The sequence below is a fragment of the Panthera onca genome, chromosome B3 (genome assembly GCF_046562875.1).
Source record: "Panthera onca isolate mPanOnc1 chromosome B3, mPanOnc1 haplotype 2, whole genome shotgun sequence".
Taxonomy (NCBI): domain Eukaryota; kingdom Metazoa; phylum Chordata; class Mammalia; order Carnivora; family Felidae; genus Panthera; species Panthera onca.
Genome location: NC_138344.1, coordinates 87747434 through 87774683, shown reverse-complemented (window position 1 = coordinate 87774683; position 27250 = coordinate 87747434). Strand labels below are relative to the sequence as shown.

The following is a 27250-nucleotide window of genomic DNA, read 5'->3' as shown; positions in this document are numbered from 1 at the left end:
CAGAGAGTGAGGACAGAGGATTTGAAGTGGGCTCTGCGCTGACAGGCTGACAGTGGCAAGCCCGATATGGGGCTCAAGCTCATGAACTGCAAGATCATGACTTGGACCGGTTGGATGTTCAACTGACTGAGCCACCCAGGTACCCCCAAAATAGACTTTTAAACAAAGATTGTAATAAAAGAGAAGGGCATTAATAATAATAAAGAGATCAATCCATCAAGAAAATAGAGGACTTTAACATTCCACTTACATCAATGGATGGATCATCCAGACAGAAAATCAATATGACATATTGGACCATCTGGGCATAACAGATATATACAGACCATTCCATATAAAAACAACAGAATACACATTCTTTTCAAGTATAAATAGAATACACTCCAGAGTAGATGACATATTAGGCCATTAAACAAGCCTCAATAAATTTAAGATCAAAATCATACCATGTATCTTTTCCAACACAACAATATGAACCTAGAAATGAATCACAGGGGAAAAAAACAAAAAACAGGAAAAACCACAAAAATGTTAAGACTAAAGGACATAACCTCTAAACAACCAAGGGATCAATGAAGCGGTCAAAGAATAAATAAAAAAATACATGGCAACAAATGAAAATGAACACACAACAGTCCAAAATCTCTGGGACACATCATAAGCAGTTTGGAGAGGGAAGTATATAGCAATATAGGCCTAAGAAATAAGAAAAAAAAATCAATCTAATTTTATACATAAAGGAACTAGAAAGAGAACAAACAAAACCCAAGGTGAGTAGAAGAAAGGAAATACTAAAGATCAGGACAGAAGTAAATGACATAGAGACTTAGAAGAAGAAGGAGGAGGAGGGGGAGGGGAAAGAAAAAGAGGAAGAAGAAGAAAGAAAAGAAAAAGGAAAAAAAGCAAAATCAAGAGCTGGTTCTTTGCAAAGATAAACAAGATTGACAAACGCTTAGATTGATTAAGAAAAAAAGAGAAAAGACCCAAATAAAGCCAGAAATGAGAAAGAAGTAACTGATACCCCAGAAATATAAAGGATTGCATAGCAATCACACAAGAAAAAGAAATGAGAGGCATCCATATTGGTAAAGAAGTTGTTAAACTGTCACTATTTACAGATGACATGATGCTATACATAGAAAAATCCTAAAGATTCCACGAAAAAAACTACTAGAAAAAATGAATTCAGTAAAGTGGCAGGATACAAAATTAATAACTAGAAATTGGTAGTGTTTCTAGACAACAAAAGTGAAGTCACAGAAATTAAAAAAAAAAAAAAAAAAAAAAAACACTACTTGTAGTTGTACCGAAAAGAATAAAGTACCTAGGAATAAACTTAACCAAAGAGATGAAAGACCTATACTCTATGAACTATAAAACACTGATGAAAGAAACTGTAGACACTAAGAAATGGAAAGATATTCCAAGTTCATGGATGAGAATATTGTCAAAATGTCCATATTACCCAAAGCAATCTACAGAGTTACTGAAATCCTTCTCAAAACACCAACAGTATTTTTCACAGAACTTAAACAAATAACACTGAAATTTGTATGGAACAACAAAAGACCCTGAATAGCCAAAGCAATCCTAAGAAAGAACAAAACTGGAAGTATCACAATTCTGGACTTCAAGTTATGATACAAAGTTGTAGTAATCAAAATAGTATAGTACTGGCACAAAAATAGACACAGAGCAATGGAACAGAATATAGAACCCAGAAATAAACCCACACTTATATGCTTAATTAATCTTCAACAAAGCAGGAAAGAATATCCAAAGGGGAAAAGAGAGTCTGACTCTTAATTTTGGCTCCAGTCATAATGTCACGGTTGTGAGATCAAGCCTTGCATAGGACTCCTTGCTGGGCATGGAGCCTGCTTGGGATTCTCTTTCTCCCTCTCTTTCTGCCCCTGCCCTGTTCATGCACTCGCTCGCTCGCGCGCGCTCTCTCTCTCTCTCTCACTCTCTCTCTCTCAAAATAAACACTAAAAAAAAGAATTTCCGAAGTAAAGCGTTTTTATTTTCTCTAAAAACTGGGAAACTCTGGGGTTTTTTGTGATGGTGGTAGTTTTGACTGCTGTGATTTGATTGAGAAGTGGCATTTCTGGGGCATCTGGGTGGCTGAGTCTGTTAAGTGTCTGACTTCAGCTCACGTCATGATCTCGCAGCTTCATGAGTTTGACACCTGCATTGGGCTCTCTGCTGTGAGTGCAGAGCTCCTTTTAGACCCTCTGTCCCCCTCCCTTTCCACTCCCCGACTCATTCTCATTCTCCTCTCTCTTTCTCTCTATCAAAAGTAAACATTTTTAAAAAGTGGCATTTCTGATAGAAAAGGCTTTTTCTTGGAATATGAAAGCTTGCCAGCAAAAGTGACAAACACTCAGCACTCTAGGCCCAAAATAAATTAGGTGTTGGTCTTATTATACTTATTTTGATTCTCTAACCTACTTTTGTGTGAATCATTTATAGTAATCTCTGTCATTGGTTGACATCTGCTTGTTCTTTCTGACCTTACATACACATAGAAGTAGCTCCTAAAATCTGCCAGTTTTGATAAGGGATATACATTGGTAAATGTGGTTAATAATATCTTCTGTCGACAGATCTAGAATTTTTGTTGTTTTAGTGGTGTGTGTGTGTGTGTGTGTGTGTGTAAATATCCCTACAGGACTCTAGGCCTACATCAGTGATACCTAATCTTTTTTGGTTAATCTATGAAAAGCTGATGAAAGCTAGTGATCCTTCTTCCAGAAAGTGCACATGAACTCAGCATTTTACCATCAGTTTCTAGGATGGACCCCACGAACTGTAAAGCCCAATTTTTGTATCATCTGGATGTATTTTAGATTATAGTGATTTTTAATTTTATAAAACTATAAACTAGTTTTCCTTATTAGTCTTTTTTTGCTATTTCATAACAATATTATTTCTTAACACACACTGAAATTTTAAAAATTGGTAAGTAGATAATGTTCATGAGAAAATAGACATCATCAAGATTTATATTAGTAGCTAAGCTACTTTTCACTCATTCCTTTTCCATCCTAACCCCAAGTATAATATAAATCAGTGGACAAAACAATTCAGTTTAAATTTATATAAATGAATAATGCTTTAAAATCTATCAGTGAGAGACCCCTATTCATCATTCCAAGACCAATTAATTTGAGTAGTCTTATAGTTGAAAATGTTATTCTCATTAAAAGTAGTAATGCAAAAAGTCTTAGAAACTCTGCAAATAAATTGAGCCAATACTGCAGGCATACATTGTAGCTGTTAAATTTCAAGAATAACCCAAAAGAGATGGGTGGTCATTTGAGCCAGAATGACAAAGGAGTTTTAAATTTATGGGAGAAAATGGTTACTACTCATTTACTCTCTTTGTTTTTATTTCTAACTGAACCCTTTCACTCAGTGCTCAGTTCAATGACTAGGAATTTATAGAATCAGAGAACTTTACAGGTGAAGATGACTTAGACCAGAGGTTTAGTGATATGAGAACTTAACTTAGAGCAAGATTTCAAATAATATGATTAAAGTATCATCATGTTTAGAGGAAGAAATTAGATGTTGCTAAAGTGATAGGTTTTTGTCTTTTTAAATAACTTAAAAATTATTTTATTTCACAAAACTGTAGTCAGTGGATTTTTTGCATTTTGGACACTTGATTTCTCATTCAGTGCTCTTTCAAACACCACCTTTATTTCTCCTGAGCAACCCTTTACAAATATGGATAACATTATTCTTGCTGGTTATAATGTAATATTTAATATATATAATATTTAATATAAATGTAATATTTAACATTTTTTAGCATCATTACCTAATACTGTGAGCTTAGCAATGAGCATTACTTGGTAAATAGATTCCAGCCAGGGAAAGAAAGCTATTGGGTTGGGAGGGATAAATAAGTTTGATGTGGGAATTAAAAAGACAAAATATTTTATACAAATTTGTAGTACTAGGAGTTGTGAAGTCATTTTTGGGTAATAGATTTGATTACATAGCAAGAAATAATTTTAGTCACAACTGAAAAGGAAAGTAGAAATAGAAAAAATGGTTTATGATTTAGATTCATTAAAACCAAATAACATCTGTGAAGTGACATAAAGAAATTGGGGGGAAAGTGTACTTTTATGTGCTAATAACTCTGATGGAATATAGTCACCATAATGCCAAGAATTGTCAAAAATGTCAAAACTTTTTGTTGATAGTCTTGGCTATTAGCCATGATTGTGAAAGACAGTTTTTCTGCTTTTTTGGGGGGGTTTGGTTGTTTGTTTGTTTGTTTGTTACATATATACAGACTTGTATATTCCATCTGGGAGATAGGTGTTCTTTATTTACCACATATAGAACAGCAAAAGTAAAACCACAATTCATTAAATGAACTCCCAGTTCCACTTGTGGCACCTTGATATGTAGGAGTCTCTGATAATTATACTTAAGAAATGTTTGGACTAAATAGATTGAAGTAGTAGAAAAAAGGAGATTAGAGAAGGACAGAAGAGAAGATAGAATGTGGATGATCTCTTTCTCCACTATAGCAGGGACAGACGAAGGCAGGAAGAAAGTAATAACCAGACCTTGATGCCAGTGATACAGATTGAAATGTTTGGGAAAAGTAAAAAAATAAACACCAGCCTAGTCATCTTAAGTTCTGGGAGCCTAATTGTTAGTTAATAAGTGGAGAAAACTTGCCATGTAGACATATATAATTCATGGTTAATTTCATTTCACCTGCCTATATATCTTTCCATTCCTGTTTCTCTCAAGAGAATGAGAAAATGAGGATTTCTCCTTCCTGGGGGAGGACTTGCTTTTGAATCAGTCATGGCTGGGGTGCTTGGTTGCCCCCAAGCATCCGACTCTTGGTTTTGGCTCAGGTCATGATTTCAGGGTTCATGAGATGGAGCCCCACATCGGGCTCTGCACTGACAGCACAGAGCCTGCTTGGGATTCTCTCTCTGCCCCTCCCCACGCTCTCTCTCACTTGCTCTCTCTCAAAATAAACAAACTTGAATCAGTCGTACTGGCAGGTTGCTTTTTTCCACATCTGAGATACAAATAGCAGTGGAGATTAAATATGATGTCTTCAAGATAAATGAGTTACAGTCAATGGAAAGTTAGAGATGACATCACAGGTGAAGAAAGGTGAGCTTATTTGCTCCATTCATTCAAACTGGTTTTCCTCTTGATCATTTGTACGTTTTTTCAAGTTGATGGATTTGACTTGTATTTGAGTTAATAGGAGAGGTGGAGGAAGACCACATGTTTTTTTATAGGTACTTTATAATATCTGCAATATGCATTGGCAGTATAGTTAAGGTGTGTTTGGAGTTGTAGAATTTTTTTTTAATTATATATAACATTTTCTGAAGTCACCTCCTACTTTTTTATAGTTAAAAACTACTCATTGGTCTTAGAGTTTATATTGTTACATATAGTCAGAAAGCTGAAAAGTGATGTGGGTGTTCTAAATATTTTAACCATAAAACCAGCAGTATTAGCTATATACCCTTAATTATATTTCTGCTGATGACAGTATGTTTTTAAATGAAGCTAACCAGAAAACTACAATATGCACATTATATTCTTTTTGTTTGTTTATTTATTTTGAGAGAGAGAGAGAGAAAGAGCATGCAAGCAGGGGAGTGGAGGGGGGGCGGAGAGAGAGAGAGAGAGAGAAATAAAGAGAGAGAGAGAGAATCTCAAGCAGGCTCCCAACTGTAGGCACAGAGCCCAGCATGGCCCAAACCATGAGATCATGACCTGAGCTGAAATCAAGACTTGGACCCTGAACTGACTGAGCCACCCAGGTGCCCCTGCACATTGTATTCTTTAGAGCAGCACTGTACAATAAAAATATAATACAGACCACACGTGATTTAAATTTTTCAAGTAGCCACATTAAATAGTAAAAAAAAAAAAGATGAAATTAACTTTAGTATATTTGACCTAATATATCCAAATATTATCATTTGAATATGTGACCAATATAAAAAATTAATGAGATTTTATAGTTTTTGTATTAAGTCTTCTAAATGTATTTTTATACTTAGAGCACATCTCAGCTCTGACTAGCCATGTTTCAAGTATTTAGTAACTATATTCCCCATATTACATGGTGCAGATTTAGAATATGACAAGAAGAATATCACTAGTATGAAATTAATAATTCAGGTTGGTTTCCATCTGTCACGGGTCCCTTAAAATATCTTTTTATTTGTGAAAAGGTTTTTTATCTTTTCATAAATGATAAATTTAAATACATTTGTGGAGGCATCTTGATAGTAAACTCAGTGAAATATTTTCTATTTACCTGGTATTATCACCTTACTATTCTATGGAACTATATGAAGAAATGTTTCTAAGCCCTTTGAGGTGCTAACCTTTTCCTTACTCTCTCCCTTTAAAGGAGATTTAGTTCTCTATTTCATAAAAGAACTCCTGATAGGAAAAAAAGTCAAAGTAATGGAGAACATAATTATTGTTAATAGCTGTCAATACTCATAAACTAATCTTTAATCTCCCTTTACATAGAAGATCTATCCAGAAGAAAACTTTTTTTTTTAAGTCAATTGAAAACATTACCCTTAAAATAATTCTCTGATGTGATTATCTTTACAAAATCTATCCCAGGCCCACCTCCCCTTATGTATCTGTTTCCCATTGTTTTCATTTATATTACGGTTTTGATTACTATTTCTATTTAGGTAACTCTTGAGCTTACCTTCCCAAAATATTCATTTGTTTAACAGATATTCATTGAACGCGTATCTTGTGCCAAAAATTATTGCTAGGTACTTATGAGAAACAAGAGTTTACCCCTTTAATGAGAGAAGTAACAAATCACAGTAAAGTATATTACCGTTTAATAAAGACATTTTATAAAGTCCCAAGAAATGGCTAAAACTACAGAGGCTGAGAGGATTGCCTCAGAAAAGGCTTTGATAGAGTAATTGGCATTCAGATATCTATTCAGAAGGCTGAATAGAAGTTTACCAGGCAGACCAGGAGAGGGAATAGTGTTACATTTAAAGAATAGTAAGTAGCCCAGTATAGCGTTTTTTGAACCACATTTTGAAGGATCTTACTGTACCAAGCTAGCCATTTGCCTGTTTCTGATAGCCAGTTAGGGTTTTTAATCTTAGGAATTTTTAATCAAGGCAATACAGAATTCAGGTTTGTGTGCACCTGTGATCAGGAATATTCCTGCTTGCCCAGGAACCTGTTGGGAGACAAGCCTCCTTGTGCCTCAGGGTAGACATGCCAACGTTGGTCTAACTGTATCCTGAAGCAGCCCTATGAATGAACTCCATCCTTATTCAGCCATGGTCTGAGGGCAGTCCCACACACCTAAAAACCCAGCAGATGAAACACTTGTCAGTGCCCCCAGACACAGGCCTGCAGAATCTGGTCCCAGCCATGGACCCTGAAACAACCCTGACACTCAGTTCTAGCCCCTCTCAGCTGCAATCCTGGGCACCCCTGCCCTCCCTGAGTCCCAGAACAGGAGCCTTTCTCAGGGATCTGGTGGAAATCACTCCTGCCCCCACACCTAGTAAGTGGCAGCTGTTTGCAGACCTAATAGCAGACCTTTGTCCCAGCACCAGCCCTACTGACAAAGGACTCAGAGGCAGTCCTGTCCACCAGGACACCAGACAGGATCCACACCTGCCCAGGTGTCTGGTAATGGGGTCCACAAACCATAGACCCCAGTGCAGGTCCAGCAGCAGCCATGTGACCTGGCTTCACCAACTCGAATGTGGTCCTGGATGCAATCTCATAGTCTGGAGACCCAACAGGAGGAGGTCAAACTTGTCTATAAAAACTGGAAGAAGTATTTGCTCCCCCAGATACACAAGACACCGATTCAAGACCACATAGATCATTAAAAATCAGGCAAACATGGAACCACCAAAGGAAACTAATAAAGCTCAAGTAACCATCCCCAAGGAAATAGAGATCTATGAATTGCCTGACAATTCAAAATAATCATCTTTAGGGCGCCTGGGTGGCTCAGTCAGCTAGGCGTCCGACTTCAGCCCATGATCTCACAGTTCATGGGTTCGAGCCCCGCCTCAGGCTCTGTGCTGACAGCTCAGAGCCTGAAGCCTGCTTTGTATTCTGTGTCTCCCTCGCTCTCCGCCCTTCCCCCACTCATGCTCACTCTCTTGCTCTCTCTCAAATAAACATTAAATTTAAAAAAAAATAATAATCATCTTCAAGAAGCTCAGTTACATGTAAGAAAACAGACAACTGAATAAAATCAGGAAAACAATGCATAAACATTTTTCCATGGTCATTAAAATATTGATTTCTGGAACTAAGCTTTATACCTCAGTCTTCGTTTTGTAAAGCTTATGCCGTTCTTGTATTATGTTGCTTTTAATTGTGTGTAAAAAACAATCTGAAAGTAGTTCATTGGATTCTAAGTGAGTTATAAGGTAGAAACTTCTAGGTATCCCTTCTATTTTCTATTTTTAATATTTATATTTTTACATATTATTTAGTTAGACAGTCATTTTAAATTACTTTTCTTGTAGGAACCTCCAGAAGTTTAGCCTTTTTGGAGACATAAGTGTTCTACAACAGCAAGGAAGTTTGTCAAATACATACCTCAGCAAGGTGGACCCTGATGGCAAAAAAATTAAACAGTAAGTTGTATAGTTAGTGGAAGGGGGTTTACATTAATAATAATTTTAGTTTTTTCTGAGAAATTATAAGATACAATGAGAAGAGTAATATTTTTTCTAAGAACATATGTCCTATAAATTGGAAATATTTTAACTATAAAATATGCCATTCCACAGCATAAATCTTTAAGACAAATCATAGAATTTGGGTAATTATTACGATTTAAAACTGCTATTTGTTTGCCTTCTCTGTAACATAAATTGTATATCATCAATCTTTTATACCATACTGTTGCAAAATGCTGCTTTCCTTGGGTGAAGAACATATTTTTATGTGTTTAATAGAGTTTATTCATTATATTTTAATGTGAATTTTAGTGGTAGAAATAATATGGTAATACTATTTATGTGTTGGATAGACATTTACTGAGAGAAAATGGATCTCAGCATTGCATGCCATTTCATTGCCCACTTTCAAAAGTCAGTGTTTAGAGGTTAGAGCTAAATGTTAACAGGATCATTGTGGCATGTGTTTTCCTTACAGAATTCAGCAGCTGTTTGAAGAAATACTGAGTAATAGTAGGCAACTGAAATGGCTGTCCTGTGGGTTTATGCTGGAAATAGTAACCCCAACCTCACTGTCATCTCTCTCAAACTCTATTGCCAACACCATGGAGCACCTGAGTTTGCTGGACAACAATATTCCTGGTAACAGCACCCTGATCACCACAGTCGAACTGGAGCGATTTGTGAATCTACGCTCACTTGCCCTGGATTTCTGTGACTTTACAGCCGAGATGGCAAGAGTCTTAACCGATAGCAACCATGTGCCTTTGCAGCGACTGTCTCTCCTGGTCCACAACGTTTCCGTGATGCACAAGTCTCTGGACAACATGCCAAATGATGAGCATTGGAAAGCCTTGTCACGAAAGAGCACCAGCCTCCGGGTCTATATAATGGCCTTTGATATCAAGAGTGAAGATATGTTAAAGATTCTGAAACCCAGTATACCACTAGAGAGGATTCATTTTGACAGCTACATCACTTGTGTTTCAGGAGCTATTGTTGATCTTATATCCAGGCAGTATGATAAGTTCCTCACTCATTTTATATTAATGAATGATGTGATTGACACGTCTGGTTTTCCAGATCTTAGTGACAACCGAAATGAAGATCCATTGGTTTTATTAGCATGGAGGTGCACAAAGCTCTCTCTTCTGGCAATTCACGGTAGGTGATTTATCTAAGAAAACAAACAGATCTACTCACAGTAGATATGTTTCTTCCCGTAATCACAAGATCTCTTAACACCATAATACAGAAGGAGAAAGTATGATTTCTTTATTGCTTGCTGCCTCATCTTCTAGATTCTAGATTTTAACATACTAATTTGTATGATATTTTTTAAACAATGGTTCCATTAAATGGGTATATGCTTTTTTTCTTACCGACGCCTTTCATTTTAATGTTAACTATTCTCATTTAGAGAGAGTTGCTATTCTGACAAGTAGAAGAACATTTTACTTCCTTTTCTGGAACATGTAACACATTTACAGAATACAAAACATAAAGACTATATGAATGTCTTAAACTCACTTTATTAGTTGTGTTTTATTATATTTTTAAATTAATTTTGAGCCTGCATTAGTGTAGGAATGTGTGTGTCTTTCTGTTCAAGTTTTGCTTCGTAATTTGGCCAGTCATCAGAGGTAGCAGCAAAGAATAAATCAGTATTAAAGATAATAAAATAGGGATTTTTTACAGACAAAGAAATACCAGGTTATTGAAAGATTAATTTCAGCCAGTCTAACCTTTTTTTTTCTTTCAAGAAATTAGAAATTAGATACAGCCAAAGCCCCTGTCATCCACTCCCCTTTATTCTTTCCCAGAGATAATCAATATCCTCAAGTTAGTACAAGTTTCTGTGACTGTTTTATACTTTACATATTTTCTACTCACAATTAACAATTTTAGCTTTGAAGTGTCACTTCATAACTTTGGACAGTGAAGCATCATAGGAGAGGGGTTTTTTTAGTAACTAAAAACAACAGTTTCGTATGTATTGTTAATGGATACATATGTATAAAATAAAAATTTATGATACAGCACTATCCAAAGCTAGTTATACTTTAAATGTCCTCAATCTTACTAAGTGCAGTGATAACCAGAATAGGATTACAGCACCTACCAATGCACCACCCAGGGTGATGGTTTTGGAAACAATATCAAACTTAGTCTTTTTTTTTTTTTTTTTCCTGAGCTAAACAATCATACTTCCTTTTCCAATCTCAATATATTTTTAAAGGAAAAGGGCCAAAGTAATAAGCGACATACAAGTTTGTGGAAAGAACTAACTTATCAAATAGACAAAATAAAATGCAAGGAAATGACAGTTCTTATCTTTTGTTTATTTTTAAGGTTACACAGTGTGGGCACACAACCTCATTGCCATTGCTCGTCTTCGTGGCTCTGATCTAAAAGTACTTGAAGTCACTGAAGAAAGCATTGATTTTGACCAAGGTGAACTGGCCGACCAGGATGTGGATCCAGTGCATAACCTTATTGAGCAGGTATCCCTGGGCCTGGGTCAACCTTGGCACGCGGTCATGGACATCGAATCACTCAGTGTCTTCACTGAACCAAATCGTCATTTTTACAGAGAGATGCAAAGCTTCAGCGAAGACATTTAGCTTTTTTAAAAAATGTACAATTCCTGTGGTTACATATGCAAGTAGGGTCCTATTATGTTTTTTTTCAGTAGTGTGAATTAATCCCTTTGTGCTGTGTTTAATCAGTATTAGCTTTATAGAATTATATATGTATATTCTACTTCTTGATCAAAGAACGTAGTCGGGTATTGGTTTAGAAGTTCAAAGTGACAGTGTATAGGGCTTTCACGGTTAATGGACTTGTTATCCAACCTTAAGGATATACAACCGAAGGTTGTCTGAGGTTGCTGGCTAACTTTATTTTTCAGTGAGTTACTCTGCCTTTTGATGTTTTTATTCTTTGTGTGTCAGAGTTCAGAGCTCAGGAGCCAAAATATTTTTATACATATATAGATATATATCCATAGCCTGGTGGATTTGTATGCAATGCACCGCATTCATGCATTGTGACAGCATTTCATTAATTCTTATTTGAAATGGAAGAAGGGAGGATAGTATGATCCCAAATGAGTTATCTTTAACAGAAAAGCCAAGACTTTAACTTTCATTACATATATAATAGATGATATCACCAATTACCATTCAGAATTTTGTATAGTACTAGGTTAGAACACTGTTTAATCCTTTTTTTAAAAAAATGCATTTACCTAAATGTGAATACTCAAATTGTTAGACTTTTTAAAAACTATATCTGACATAATTTATTCATCAATTACATTATACATTCAAGTTAGCTTTTTAGCCCAGATTTCAAATAGTGGAGGAAGAAACTGTATTCCAGGGTAAAACCTCCTAAAGCAAAACCTTTAAAAAACAGAGCTGTAAACACACATGCTTGCAAACAAACATTAGTCGTGAAATCCCTAGCAACGAGTCACTGGATTTTTCTCTGTCAGCGCGCGTGTCAGCTGCCAAAGAATAGACTTAACTGAAGAAGTGCCCACATGCTGGCAGGGGCCGGCCCACTCTGGCCAGCCAGATACTGCTAGATTGTAATATTTAAGGTCGAATTTCGACCTGTGGTACACAGCTGTGCTGTGGCTCAGTCAGCAACCTCAGAACTCTGAAAAAAACAAAACAAAAAAAAGAAAAAAAAACCATGCACCTGTTTCACTGTGAATAGTGAATGTAAAGGAAAGAAAGGAAAAACTGAAAACTTGTTCTATCACAGGTATGAGCTGCTATGATACATGAAGAACATTCCATGAAGTATGTTTTAAAACCTTGTTATATCTGAGAGGCTTTAAAAGCCGATTTAACTGTTTCAGGGCAACCGCGGTACAGACGTGGTCTCTGTGAGACTTCCACCTGACCCCAGTTTTAAGTGGTACGAATGTTGTGCATTTAATGTTAAAGGACAGTCTGCAATAATAAAGTAAGTAGCCAACGTGGGTGCCCAGCAGTGCTGAGACCTGGCTGCTCTATTGTAAGCTTTGGAAACACAATTTATGCAACAGATGTCCAGATATGATTCTATTTATGGAAAAAGTTTATATGTATTTTACAAATGGTTTTACCATCTTATATTAAAATGACCTTTTGACAGGTGTGCACTGTTTTGTCTCCAGTGAGCACATACCATGAGGATTTTATATGTACATCAGTAGTGTGAATCCACTGGCACAGTGTGTGTAAATGCCAGATGTGGTGAGATTTTATCTTATAAATGTGATCAGATAAAATAAATCCTGACAGAAACTGTAAGGAAACCAGCTGAATGTTTGACCTGATGACTGATGTTGTATGGTTTATGTTAAATGTATATTCTTTTAATCAACGAATAAAGCATTAAAAAGTGATCATTGTAATATACTTTATTGTATGCAAAGCATGAAAACTTTTAGTGTTAAATAAACTGCAATAATCCTTCTATTATGTATAATCATGTTAGCTCCTGTTGCTCCTATTGTAGTCGGGTACAGCAAAGCTTAAATTTGGGTATAGTTCATAAAAAGCCTTAAATAGTTTGAAGTGTCTTAATTTTTGTTTTGTTTTGTTTTGTTTTACTAACTGGCAAAATACAAGCTTAAGAGCAAACAATAGGCTGGTTAGCACAAAACCCAAGTGTATTATGCATTTAGAATACATTACTGATATGGTAAAACTTAATTTATAGACTGTATATAGGAACTTTTTACAGTTCCTATACTGGATGCAAAAATACTTTAGTATGCCAGTATTAAGTAGTTCATAAGTCCCTATATTGCTTTAGTTTGGCTTTGTAATCTCTATTCTTGCTTGCTGAGACAAACAGCTGTCATTTATGAGAAAGCAAATGGCTCTCTTCCTTCATCTATCTTTCCTTACTCATTCCAGACAACTGACTCTTTTCTAGGCACTCCCTCATCTTGGAATAATCTGGTGTTCACAAGCAGCTGTCATTATACCTACTGCTTCCTTGTTTCCTAACCGTATCTCTTTTGAGTGAATCAACATGTTTATGTATTTAAAATACAAAAATAGTAACCAAAATGTACAAAAAAAATGTGTTAATATCTATGAATAGCATACACGTGAAGGCTGGTATAGTAGAGCACTAACCTAGGTGGCAGCATGTTTTATACTCTAAGCTCTAATGCTACATGAGCAGACTCTCCCTTGAGCTTCAGTTCTGTCATCTGTAAAATTAGGGATTGGAGTTAGTTATCTAAAACTCTGATTCTTCACTAAAAGTTTTAACTGTTGTTAGCCTAGCAGCTCAGAGACATACACGATCATCTTTGAGCAAATGTATTAAATAAAATATTTTCAAAACCTAGTTTAATGAACTATATGAAATTTACATAGCTAAAATTACCTTCCCATTTACCCCACCACCCTAGGAATAAAGAAGATAGGGAGTCGGTGGGATGGGTGTTGGTAAGGACAGTGTGCTCATAGCTGAACATACAAATTCAGAAACTAACTTGCTTGGGGCTTATGGCATGAATCAGGTGGGATCTTTATGAAGCCAGTAACATAAAGTGGTGCTAATGGAGTAACACACAAGCAAATGTGAATAACATCCAGCCATCAAACCACAATGTTTATATCAATGCTTCCCAATCTTTTTCATGTCCTGACATATACAGAATACATTGTACAGCACACTGGTATAAACTAGAAAAAACTGGAGGGGGGGGGGATCATTGTTTGATTATATAATTGATGAGAAAAAAAAATGCAGAGGATTGGGGGTAAAATACTAAATTTGTATAGAACTTTCAAATAAAATGTCAAATGTTTTAACTGGTAACCTCTTAAAACTTTAAATAGTGCCATCAATGAGAAACACCCCACAAATAGGTGATAATTTTTAAACTTTTTTTTCACAACCATTCAAAACCTTATGCAGCTAAAATTATACTTAAATCTAACAACCCTAAACATAATAATGGTAAATGTAATGTTGAGATTTCTTGTAATGTGAATTAATTTCAAATTCAAGTGATTTTTTTTCACTGAGGTATTTCAAAATAATGACGAAGCTCTAATTTGTAGTCTCCCACACGTAACCCTGCAGCTAGTTTAGTGACCACTGAGAGCACACACCAGGCACAGACAGAAAATAGCTGATTTATATGCAAGCAGTTAGAAACCTGCAGGGAGCCCTCCTCCCACACCTGAGCTTCCAAGCCCCTCACAGCCAACCGGCTACATCCGGGGTTTCACACCTGGGCTTCCTACCTGCTCCATGGACACTTGGGACATACTTCTCTCACAGCTTCATAGACACTCCTTGCCCTTGATGGACAAATAGAGCCTCTGCATCACACAGGCGAGTAGTGAGTACCCGAGTCCACTCTCTATCCAGGACACACTGTCAGACCCGGCTCCACTCTAGCTGTACGCCAAGAAGAAAATGAAAGCATCAGGAGGCAACCAGCCAGGGCTCCTAGCCACCCCAGAACTCAGCCTGGAAGGGCATCACTCTGGTACAGTCTACTAGCTAGCCTGGGCTGCTGGTTGTGAAAAGAAAATGGGAGGTATACTGTGAACAAATTTTCAGTTGAATCATCCTTCCTGTCTGAAAGATAACAAATTTACACAAATGAGGGCAATAAAATGCCAAGTGTTGACAAGGAAGAGGGAAACACATTTGGAACCTGAATATCCACTTTAAAGAGCAAATTTGAGGGGTGCCTGGGTGGCTCAGTGGGTTAAGCATCTGACTTTGGCTCAGGTCATGAGCTCACAGTCTGTGAGTTCGAGCCCAACATCAGGCTCTGTGCTGACAGCTCAGAGCCTGGAGCCTGCTTCGGATTCTGTCTCTCTCTCTCTCTCTCTCCACCCCTCCCCTCCACCCCTCCCCTGCTCATGCTGTCTCTCTCTGTCTCAAAAATAAATATTTAAAAAATATTAATTAAGAGCAAATTCACAGTATCTTGTAAAGTTGAAGTTGCCTTTGCCCTATGACCCAGGAATATCACTTCTAGATACATTCTCTAACACCACCAACCATGGGCTCAGACACAGTGCTTCTGTGGACTTACAGCCCCGGCCTGACCTTCCTTCAGCCCTCCTGACCCAGAAACTAGAACTGCTGCATGGCCCACATGCTTTGAAAGTCTCCTGCCTGCACCAGCACCTGGACTCCCACTGCCTGTCCGGAGTGTGTGCACACTGGCCCTGTTGATCCCAAGGGTCACTCGTGGGGCTGCCATCACCTGGCCCACCCACTGGCCCTGAAGGCCTCCCATCTCTGTCACCCTGACTCCGACTACATACTGGTTGCCGTTTGCCTGCTCCCCACGTGCAGCATGGACAGAGAACTTCTCTGCTGTCCCAGGGGCTGAACCACACTCTCACCAAGAAGGGCTGAACACCCCCCTACTCCAAGGTCGTCCTACCATGAGGGCCCACCCTCAGACCTAGGGGGCCATACAGAGTTTCTTTATACTCTTTTATCATATAATATCGTATAATTCTTTGTATTAAGCTTTCCCTGTTTACTGTGTGGTTTGTCTCCCTGATTTCACCCAGACTGCTACATAACCGTTCCAATTATCCCGCAGCTTTTTACACAAATATAATATACTTTTGTTAATGAGTCTTTCATGGATTATTTTCTGCAACAAAAACATAGGGGCGTCTGGGTAGCGCAGTCAGTTAAGCATCCAACTCTTGGTTTCAGCTCAGGTCATGATCGCATAGTTCATGGGATCGAGCCCCACATCAGGCTCTGTGCTGACATGATGGAGCTTGCTTGGGATTCTGTCTCTGGCTCTCTCTGCCCCTCCCCTGCTCGCTCTCAATCTCTCTCAAAAATTAATAAATATTTAATACATATACATATATATATATATATAATTTAACATGTATAATTTTAGAAAGCTCTGTTAACTTTTTTCTCCTACATTTAGCTTTTATACATAATAAATGCATAAGTAATCAAAAATATAAGTTTAAATTGGTATAACTTATCAGAACTGTGTCTTTTCTAAGTAAGTTCTAGGTCCAACATGGGGCTTGACCTCACAACCACAAGATCAAGAGTTGCATGCTCTACCAACTGAGCCAGCCAAGCCCCCCAGAACTGTATTTCTTAATGAATGAGGCTGGAGTTTTTTGGTGGGTTTTTTGGGGTTTTTTGTTTTTTTCCAGTTCATACTCCATGGATGGATGTTACTTGCTCCTGAAATGAGTCAGGTCCAACATCAATTCCATTACCTATTTTTCATTTTTATAAACACAAGTACTGAAACATCTTTTTCCCATAATTAAGGAGATGGGAAGACACAGAGTTTTGTTACAGCAGTGGCACTCATTCTTCAAAGTCCTAAAATTTTAAGACCAAAAAAACACAGTGAAATATCATCAAAAATTATTTTAGGGGTACTTGGCTGGCTCAGTCAGTAAAGCATGTGACTCTTGATGTTAGTGTCGTGAGTTCAAGCCCCGCGTTGGGCACAAAGCTTACCTTAAAAAAAATTGAGGGTGCCTGGGTGGCTTAGTCAGTTAAGTATCCAACTTAGGCTCAGGTCACGATCCCACAGTTTGTGAGTTTGAGCCCTGCATCAGGCTCTGTGCTGACAGCTCAGAGCCTGGAGCCTGCTTCAGATTCTGTGTCTCCTCTGCCCCTCTCTGGTTCTTGTTCTGTCTCTCTCAAAAATAAACATTTTTAAAAAATTTTTTAACTGAAAAAGAATGTTTTTAATTAAAATTCTTTTAGATAAGTCAATCAGTTGAAAGAAATCATTAGAGTTATTTACTTTCTCAGTACTGACACCAATATTTCAAATAGTCTCTCTAGAGTTTCAAAGGTTTGTACACCTTAGTATGACACATCATAGTGACATTAGAACCACATTAAAGGTATGTGTTTCTTTTGTAAAATGGGAGAAGAATAACTGCAAAAGGGAGGGTAGGAAAAAGAACCTGCATCTTCTTCATAAATTCATCCTTGGGAAGAACATCTCTGGAAGAGAATACACACTGAAGATAAAATGCTGGCAACTTTCCCAAAAGCATACTACTTGGAAATTCTTTGCATACTCAGAGGGATGTACCCATTTGAAAACTACAGCTCTAGAGAACTACTGCTTATACGACAAAGAAACAAATACTAAGATGCTTATTTCCACATATTTACAATGAAAAATCAGCAGCAACCTAATGTCCATTAATAAGAGAATGAATTTGTTGTGCATATCCAGAGTGGAATACTATACAGCAGTGAAAAAGAACTAGCTAGATCTACATTTATTAGTATGGATGATCTCAAAATAATATTGAGTGAAAAAAACCAACAGCTGAAGGATACATGTAATGATGATATTGATGTACATTTTTTAAAGGCAAGAAAAATAAATCATATTATACATAAACACATTTAACTGGAAAAAAAAAACATTCACATCCTCTTTACAAGAGTGCTCACCTCTGGGGCATGAGAGCAAGAATTGGTATGGGCATGAGGGCAACTGCATCTGTGACATTTTTTCTTGAAAAAAAATATATAGTAAATGCTAAGTTTGCTCTATCTAGGTAGTAAGTAAAAGGGAATTCATTATATTATTTTCTTTCTTGTCTGTATTTTTAAAATATTTATAATTGAAAATGTCAGTATGACCCAAATTACCAATAAATGCATGTTTACTATTGATTTGGCTCATGATCTGGCCAAGTCTAAAATGTGACCAAGGCAAGACAGAATATAGCCTCTCTCTCACTCATGGATGAATGCATCACAGTAAGATGAAAGAGGCCCAAATCTCTACTGAGAGTTTAAAGTCTAGGTTAGGTTGTAAGCAGAATGTTTTAATATGTCACTGCAATCAATATTTCAATTTAAAGCACTATTCTCTTTAGAGTAATTCTTATTTAATACAGGCATTAAATAAAACAACTTCAGCTATTTGGAGTATAGCCAAGGATCCAGAAGTACATATAAAACCCTTGTGGGAAAGGCGCCTGGGTGGCTCAGTCAGTTGAGCAACCAATACTTGATTTTGGCTAAGGTCATGATCTCTGGGTCATGGGATAGAGTCCCACATCAGGCTCTGAGCTGACAGCACAGAGCCTGCTTGGGATTCTCTCTCTCTCTGCCCCTCCCCCACCATATGCTCAGCCTCTCTCTCAAAACAACAACAAAAAACAAACAAAAAAACCTTGTGACCTTGTGGGAACAAGCTACTCCCTGCACTAAAGCTTAAAGGCATCCCATCAGAAAAGCCACTTCCACTTCCTTTTAGCTCGTTTATTCTTACTTCCAGAATAACTCTAATAAGACTATTCATCTCATTTCTCAGACCGTAGCAGATTAGATGTGGAGGAAAGGAGTGACTCTGAAAAGGAACAGAAGTTTATACACCTGAAAAGAGAACATAACTAATCTAAAGTCATTTTGGAGGAACTTGAAACAGATTCAAATACCCCTGTAATAAGCTTGAAATACATGGCAGTGATAAATATGTCATAACCCTGAACCAATAGGAAAATGTATTATCTTCAGAACATCTGTATAGTAAGTTAGTGGAACATTTAGTACATTTCAGGAAGGTTTTCACACAACATAGTTAAAAGTGTGTGTTTAAAAGAATGGACTTTAATCAAAAATATTCATTTAAGTGAAACTTTCTGAGAAAACATTGATTAAATTAGCTAGGAAACAAGATGACATGTGCTGAATAACTGTTGTGTGCCAACCACTGTAATAACCACCTCACTAGAAAGCACTCTACTTAATCCTCACAGCGACCCTGTAGTACATATCACACCTATTTCACATATGAGTAAATGGAGGCACAAAAAGGTTAAGAATCTTGTCCAAGGTCATAAAACTAGTCGATGGTAGAGCAATATTTGAACCCAAATAGAACCCCCTATATTATACAACTTCTATTCTAACACTCTTAAATAATATAACCATACTGTTATTTGGCAGACAACACAGTTTTTCAACTTAGTTTTTCAAAAACATAGATATTACATTTTTTGAAGCTCCATATTCTCCATGCCCAGTATTGTTGCTGTATTTCCTGAACTGTGTTAACCACCTTTGGTGTATTTCAGCATGTGTGTGCGTATTCACCAATTCTAGTGACTCACAAAGCAACAGAATAATTCATGCAGGAGGTACATGAATTTATGTCTAGCACATATGAAGTGTGGTGTGTATGTGTGAAAAGATCTGAAAATGCAAAGAAGAGAATGTGAAAATGTAAACTATAGAATCTATGTGTATAATTTTCTTTTACTCTTATTTTCAATAAGAAACATTATACAATTAATATATGGTTAGCCTACCTACTAGCAAGAGACAAGTAGGATAAAATCTATCACTACCTTGTAACTGTAATTATTTCTGGAAGCTAAGAACTCTAGTTACTTGGGAATGAATATATATATTATTCAATATATTAAATATTTTATCCAATATATATATTGAATATATAAACACAGTTAATATAATGTTTATAAGGGACCAAAATTATATATTCTTTATATATTGTGTATATTTATATAAAAAATAGAGAGAGAGAATATACAAACATAGCTAAGATAATGTTTGTAAAGGACCAAAATATGGTCTGTTAACTGACTTGAACATGTTTTCTACCAAATTAGTAAAATCAACAGACTATTTTGACATCTTACAATCCAAAGGGTCATCAAATTAACAGATCTAAATTTTTCAGACTAATGTTTTTAGATTAATGTTGTTACACTGTCCATACAACCCAAAGTGATCTATAGATTCAATGCAATTCCTATTCAAAATTCCAATGGCATTTTCCATAGAAATAGAAAAAAATAAATCCTAAAATTTCTATGAAACCACAAAAGACTCCAAATGGCCAAAGGAATCTTGAGAAAGAACAAACCTGGAGGCATCACACTTCCTGACTTCAAACTATATTACCAAGCTGTAATAAACAATCAGTAAAGTTTTGGCATACAAACAAACACATATTCCAAAGTAACAAAATAGAGAACCCGGAAATAAACACATCCATATATGGTCAATTAAGTTTCCACAAAGGCACCAAGAATATACAATGGGGAAAAGGCAGTCTCGTCAATAAATATTACCTGGAAAACCGGATACTCACATGCAAACAAGTAAAACTGGACCTCTATCTAATACCATATATAAAAATCAACTCAAAATGGATTAACAACTTGCACATAAACCTGAAATCATAAAACTCCGAGAAGAAAACATAGTTGGGGGTAAGCTCCTTGACACTGGTCATGCAGTATTTTAGATCTGACACCAAAGCAAAAGCAATAAAAGTAAAAATAAACAAGTGGAACTACATCAAACTAAATAGCTTATGTATAGCAAGGAACCCATCAACAAAATGAAAAGGCAACTTACGGAATTAAAGAAAATAGTTGTAAACCATGTATCTAAAAAGGGGTTAATATCCAAAATATACAAGGAACTCATACAGCTCAACAGCAAAAAAACAAATAACCCAATTAAGAAATGGGCAGAGAGGGGCGACTAGGTGGCTCAGTCGGTTAAGCATCTGACTTCAGCTCAGGTCACAATCTTGCGGTTCATGAGTTCAAGCCCCGTGTCAGGCTCTGGGCTGATGGCTCATCAGAGCCTGGAGCCTGCTTCCGATTCTGTTTCTCCCTCTCTCTCTGCCCCTCCCCCGTTCATGCTCTCTCTCTGTCTCAAAAATAAATAAACGTTACAAAAAAAAAAAAAAGAAAGAAAGAAATGGGCAGAGAATCGGAACAGACATTTTTTCCAAAGAAGACATACCAATGACCAACAAGTATATAAAAACATATACCACATCACTAATCATCATGGAAATGCAAATCAAAACTGCAATGATACCACCTGTTATCTATTATCAAAAAAGACAAGAGATAACAAATGCTGGTGAAGATATAGATAATAGGGAACCTTGTACACGTTGGTGGGAATGTAAACTGGTATGGCTACTATGGAAAAATAACATGGAAGTTCCTCAAAAAATTAAAAGCAAAACTACTATATGATCTAGCAATCCCACTTAAGGGTATATACCTAAAGGAAATGAAATCAGTAGCTTCAAGAGATACTTGCATCCAATGTTCATTGCAGAGCATTATTTACAATAGCCAAGACACTATAATGTGGAAACTAAGTGTTCATTGATAGATGAATAAATTGTGGCATATATACAATGGAATATTTTTCAGCTCTAAAAAAGGAAATCTTTCCATTTGCAACAACTTGGATGAACCTGGAGGGCATTATGCTAATTGAGATAAGTGGGAAAACAGAAACAGAGAGTAGAATGATCACTGTCAGGGGTTGGGGGTTGGGAAAATAGGAAGAGGCTGTTTAAAGGGTATAAACTTTTAGTTATAAGATGACTTAAGGCACAACATGGTGAACAGAGTTCATAATACTGTATTTTATAAGTGAAATTTACTACAAAAGGCCCCGAATAGCCAAAGTAATTTTGAAGAAGAAGACCAAAGCAGGAGGCATCACAATCCCAGACTTTAGCCTCTACTACAAAGCTGTCATCATCAAGACAGCATGGTATTGGCACAAAAACAGACACATAGACCAATGGAATAGAATAGAAACCCCAGAACTAGACCCACAAACGTATGGCCAACTCATCTTTGACAAAGCAGGAAAGAACATCCAATGGAAAAAAGACAGTCTCTTTAACAAATGGTGCTGGGAGAACTGGACAGCAACATGCAGAAGGTTGAAACTAGACCACTTTCTCACTCCATTCACAAAAATTAACTCAAAATGGATAAAGGACCTGAATGTGAGACAGGAAACCATCAAAACCCTAGAGGAGAAAGCAGGAAAAGACCTCTCTGACCTCAGCCGTAGCAATCTCTTACTTGACACATCCCCAAAGGCAAGGGAATTAAAAGCAAAAGTGAATTACTGGGACCTTATGAAGATAAAAAGCTTCTGCACAGCAAAGGAAACAACCAACAAAACTAAAGGCAACCAACGGAATGGGAAAAAATATTTGCAAATGACACATCGGACAAAGGGCTAGTATCCAAAATCTATAAAGAGCTCACCAAACTCCACACCTGAAAAACAAATAACCCAGTGAAGAAATGGGAAGAAAACATGAATAGACACTTCCTAAAGAAGACATCCGGATGGCCAACAGGCACATGAAAAGATGCTCAACGTCGCTCCTCATCAGGGAAATACAAATCAAAACCACACTCAGATATCACCTCACGCCAGTCAGAGTGGCCAAAATGAACAAATCAGGAGACTATAGATGCTGGAAAGGATGTGGAGAAACGGGAACCCTCTTGCACTGTTGGTGGGAATGCAAATTGGTGCAGCCACTCTGGAAAACAGTGTGGAGGTTCCTCAGAAAATTAAAAATAGACCTACCCTATGACCCAGCAATAGCACTGCTAGGAATTTACCCAAGGGATACAGGAGTACTGATGCATAGGGGCACTTGTACCCCAATGTTTATAGCGGCACTCTCAACAATAGCCAAATTATGGAAAGAGCCTAAATGTCCATCAACTGATGAATGGATAAATTGTGGTTTATATACACAACGGAGTACTACAGGGCAATGAGAAAGAACGAAATATGGCCCTTTGTAGCAATGTGGATGGAACTAGAGAGTGTGATGCTAAGTGAAATAAGCCATACAGAGAAAGACAGATACCATATGTTTTCACTCTTATGTGGATCTTGAGAAACTTGACAGAAACCCATGGGGGAGGGGAAGGAAAAAAAAAAAAAGAGGTTAGAGTGGGAGAGAGCCAAAGCATGAGAGACTCTTAAAAACTGAGAACAAACTGAGGGTTGATGGGGGGTGGGAGGGAAGGGAGGGAGGGTGATGGGTACTGGGGAGTACACCTTTTGGGATGAGCACTGGGTGTATTATGGAAACCATTTTGACAATAAATTTCATATATTGAAAAAAAAATAAAATAAAATAAAATATTTAGATAACAAAAAAAAAGAAATTTACTAAAAGAGTAGAACTTAAGAGTTCTCACACAAGGGCGCCTGGGTGGCTCAGTCAGTTAAGCATCTGACGGGTCATGATCTCATGGTTCAGGAGTTTAAGCCCCCCATCAGGCTCTGCACTGACAGCATGGAGCCTGCTTAGGATTCTCTCTCTCCCTCTCTCTCTCTCTCTCTGCCTCTCTCTCTGCCCCTCTCTCTCTCTTCCTCAAAATAAATAAACATTAAAAAAAGTTTTAAATCCTCAATTTGTTCTAGCAACCACATCATACTATTGTGCTAGATACATACTATATGCTCCGTTAACTTAAAATTCATGCATCCTTGACATAGGTACTACCAAAACAATTCCTGAGCTCTGAAAATACTTCACACCTATCCTGCACCAATATTTTTTTTACATTTTCCACACAAAGGTGAGTAGTATACATCAAGTTGGAAACCTTAAAAGAAAAAAAAATAGCTTTCTAGAAAAGAGGTGCAAGATTGTTCCTGTGTGTAATAGACCCTATTGTTTCTGCCTGCCCAGCAATCCATACAGAACCCTTCTTCTAACAGAAAATTTATTCCATGTAATGCAGACTGGGATTATCCTGTCCAACAAAAGGAGAGAGCTCCTGATCCCATCCTCCAACCACAAAACGCTGGTTTGGAAATGAAACTTTACTCCAAGGCAGAAAAGTAAGAGCCATCTCCAGGAACTCTGCTGGAAATTTCAAAATAAAGGCTATCTCTCTTCCTGGGATTTTAAACACTAACTATTGCATCCATATAAATCTAAAGATGCTGCAACTACATGGGCAGATAATATCTCTGGGAATAAAACTAACAGAGAAAAGTGGAGCTAAGAGATTAGAAGAGAAAGACCACATTTTGATGACATAATTTAAGCCACTGGATATAACTGTGAAATTCTCAGTTACACAAACCAGCATTTATTTCATTGATTTTTCTCAAACTCGTTTCAGTTGCATTTGTCTTACAAGCAAGAAACATAATACAATGTAGTAAGCTTAACTGTTCTTTACAGACAGTTATCAGAGAGCTCCCGTATTCCACCAAAAAACACACCATCTCTTTTGTAGCACTTATATCAAATTGTCCAAGTAGCTGCTACTTGGGGAAAAAAAAAAAAATAGGAAGCTTAGTTTGCAAAGGTTATAAGGCTAGATGCTTTTTTAAATAGATTCATAGTAAACCCTGAACCACACCTGAAGCAGAATAAAAATCATCAAGTATACTCACAAAATAATTTGTATCATCTTAATCATGTCTACAAACTGTCTGGCTTTAAAAAGAAAAAACTTTTTTTTTTTCCAACTAACCTGGTTCCAAAGAATGTGATCTCCTTTCCTCTTAACAATCCTCTGTCCCCAGTCCCAAATTCTGGCCCCAGAATATATTTTAGGAATATATCCCTAAAAAATTATCCTAAATCTAGTGGGGTAAAGATATTATGCAGAAAGATATTAAACTTTCATTATTTAATTCTTTAAAAATTCTAAAAAAAAAAAAAAACAGATTAAGCGTTCAACAAGAAAAGAATAGTCAAGTAAACTATATTCACAAAAAGGAAAGTAAAACAACCATTAAAAATGATTTTACAAAGACTAATAAAAATTATTTATATTAGATTACAGTTAAGAATATAAAGTTATAGACACACATAATTACAATAATACAAAAGATATGTGAAGGGTAAAAAGACTGAAGGAAGTACAACATAAATGCAAAAAGTGGTTTTGCTTTGGTGGGTGGTGACCTTGGACTCTCTTGTGCTTTTGACCATTTTAACTTTTCTTATAGGACCATGTATTCTACTGAATTTTCTACTGAAATTTTCCACTGAAAAAAATCAGAACGTCAAAGTGGAAGAAAAAGTTATCCAAACAGGACCAAAAGGTATTCTTTCCTGAAATGTCCAAGCTTACTGCCTATCAGTCCAAAATAACGAATACTCAGTCCACTATCTTGAACTCTGACCTACTCCTTTAACTATCCTTGCAGATGGTGACAACAGCAACAATAGAAAACTTAAGCTTCAAGGTAACAGACTAAGCACGTCCATTTACACCACCTGCCCTTCAAGGCCCCACTGAAATAAACACAAAGAAGAGCCAAGAGAAATAGACCCCCATAAAGATGAAAAGAATAAAAGAGGTCACCAACAAATGATGTTTCAAAATTTTCTGGGGGACAAAAGAACAGATGGGATTAGGTTGGGGGATAAAATAGGTCAAGAAAGCTACAGCCTAGAATCTGTTATCAGGGGCTGAGAGTCAGTATGCCTGATAGAGTCTGAAGATGGGCTCAGAGCCAGTTAGTATACTGTGTACACAACTGGGGTATGAGTGTGAAAATAGGGAGATTACCTGAAGATCTGAACAAAGATCACCTAAAAGTTGGTACTACCATTTCCCTGCACAACCCCAAGCACAAGGCAGTGAGCCAGGACTGGTCTCCAGCTAAAATACTAGAGAGATACTCCCTAAAGAAATTAAGCCATTTGGAACAAGCAAAACTTCTAGAGTGAATGGCGGTATCCTAGATGAAGGAAGCCCTTCTAATTCTGTTATCTGGAGGACCTACACCCAATTAGCCAGCTCCCTATCAGTCATCCTAAGGAAAAGCCTGTCAGTCACAGATTCTGTCTCCACCCCCACCCTCCATCTCCCACCACCTGTCCCAACACACACAAAGATCTCCCAGGAAGAAACCAAACAAGAAAACTATCCTTTGTTGCACAGTAAGAGTTATGTATAAGCTAGCATCAGCCAACCAGTTCGTCTTCAAACTCAAGGCTAACCAAGTATATAAGGAGAAAAAGCCCAAGATAAATAAGAATTATTAACCCTAGAGAAAAGAAATAAATCAGAAAAACACTTTTAAGAAACCTCTAATTTACAACAGAGAAACTCAAAAGATTAGATCTTCACAAAAAGGACAGGATCTATGAAAAAAGTAGAAAATAGAATTTAAAATGTTCTCAAAGAGTAATGATTGCTGAAAACAAAAACTTTTATGTGAAAGATTGGAAAATATACTTGAGAAAATTTTCCAGGAAAAAAAAAGAGAGAGGGGGGTAGGGAAAGAGATGAAAAATTTGAGAGAAAAAGTAAAAAAGGAACTTACCAAAAAAAAAAAAAAAAAAAAATCATCCCAGGGCACCTGGGTGGCTCAGTCAGTTAAGCAGCCGACTTCGGCTCAAGGTTGTGATCTCAAGGTCCGTGAGTTCGAGCCCCGCGTCGGGCTCTATGCTGATGGCTCAGAGCCTGGAGCCTGCTTCCAATTCTGTGTCTCCCTCTCTCTCTGACCCTCCCCCGTTCATGCTCTGTCTCTGTCTCAAAAATAAATAAACGTTAAAAAAAAAAAAAAAATCCCAGAGTTTTGGGACACACATCTTCATAGTTTAAGTGCCTAACACAATGTGGCAGCCAGGAGTACACCAGTCATATCCCGCCTTCAAGAGAGAAACTGCTGCAAGTACCGTCAGCTGCCGGCCTCTAGCTGCTGCACCTTCAGCATTCACACCA

The 27250-nt window shown here is 37.0% G+C and overlaps 1 protein-coding gene across 3 annotated transcripts in view; it reads left to right on the top strand.

Moving 5' to 3' along the window:
- FBXO33 (F-box protein 33) overlaps positions 1-25875 on the top strand; it is a 44586-nt gene extending 18711 nt beyond the window's left edge. Inside the window, exons 2-6 of one of the 3 annotated variants that reach the window (XR_013556126.2) lie at positions 8553-8663; positions 9187-9872; positions 11061-11212; positions 25524-25619; positions 25725-25875. Coding sequence is in view for 2 of the 3 variants with exons in the window: in XM_060619592.3 (XP_060475575.3) it covers positions 8553-8663; positions 9187-9872; positions 11061-11332 (1069 nt within the window). In the remaining variant the exon portion in view is untranslated. Of the gene's footprint in view, positions 1-8552; positions 8664-9186; positions 9873-11060; positions 13111-25523; positions 25620-25724 lie in introns of those variants that run through there. The other 2 variants (XM_060619592.3, XM_060619593.3) reach the window with 2 other exon arrangements.
- Positions 25876-27250: the final 1375 nt, after the last annotated feature.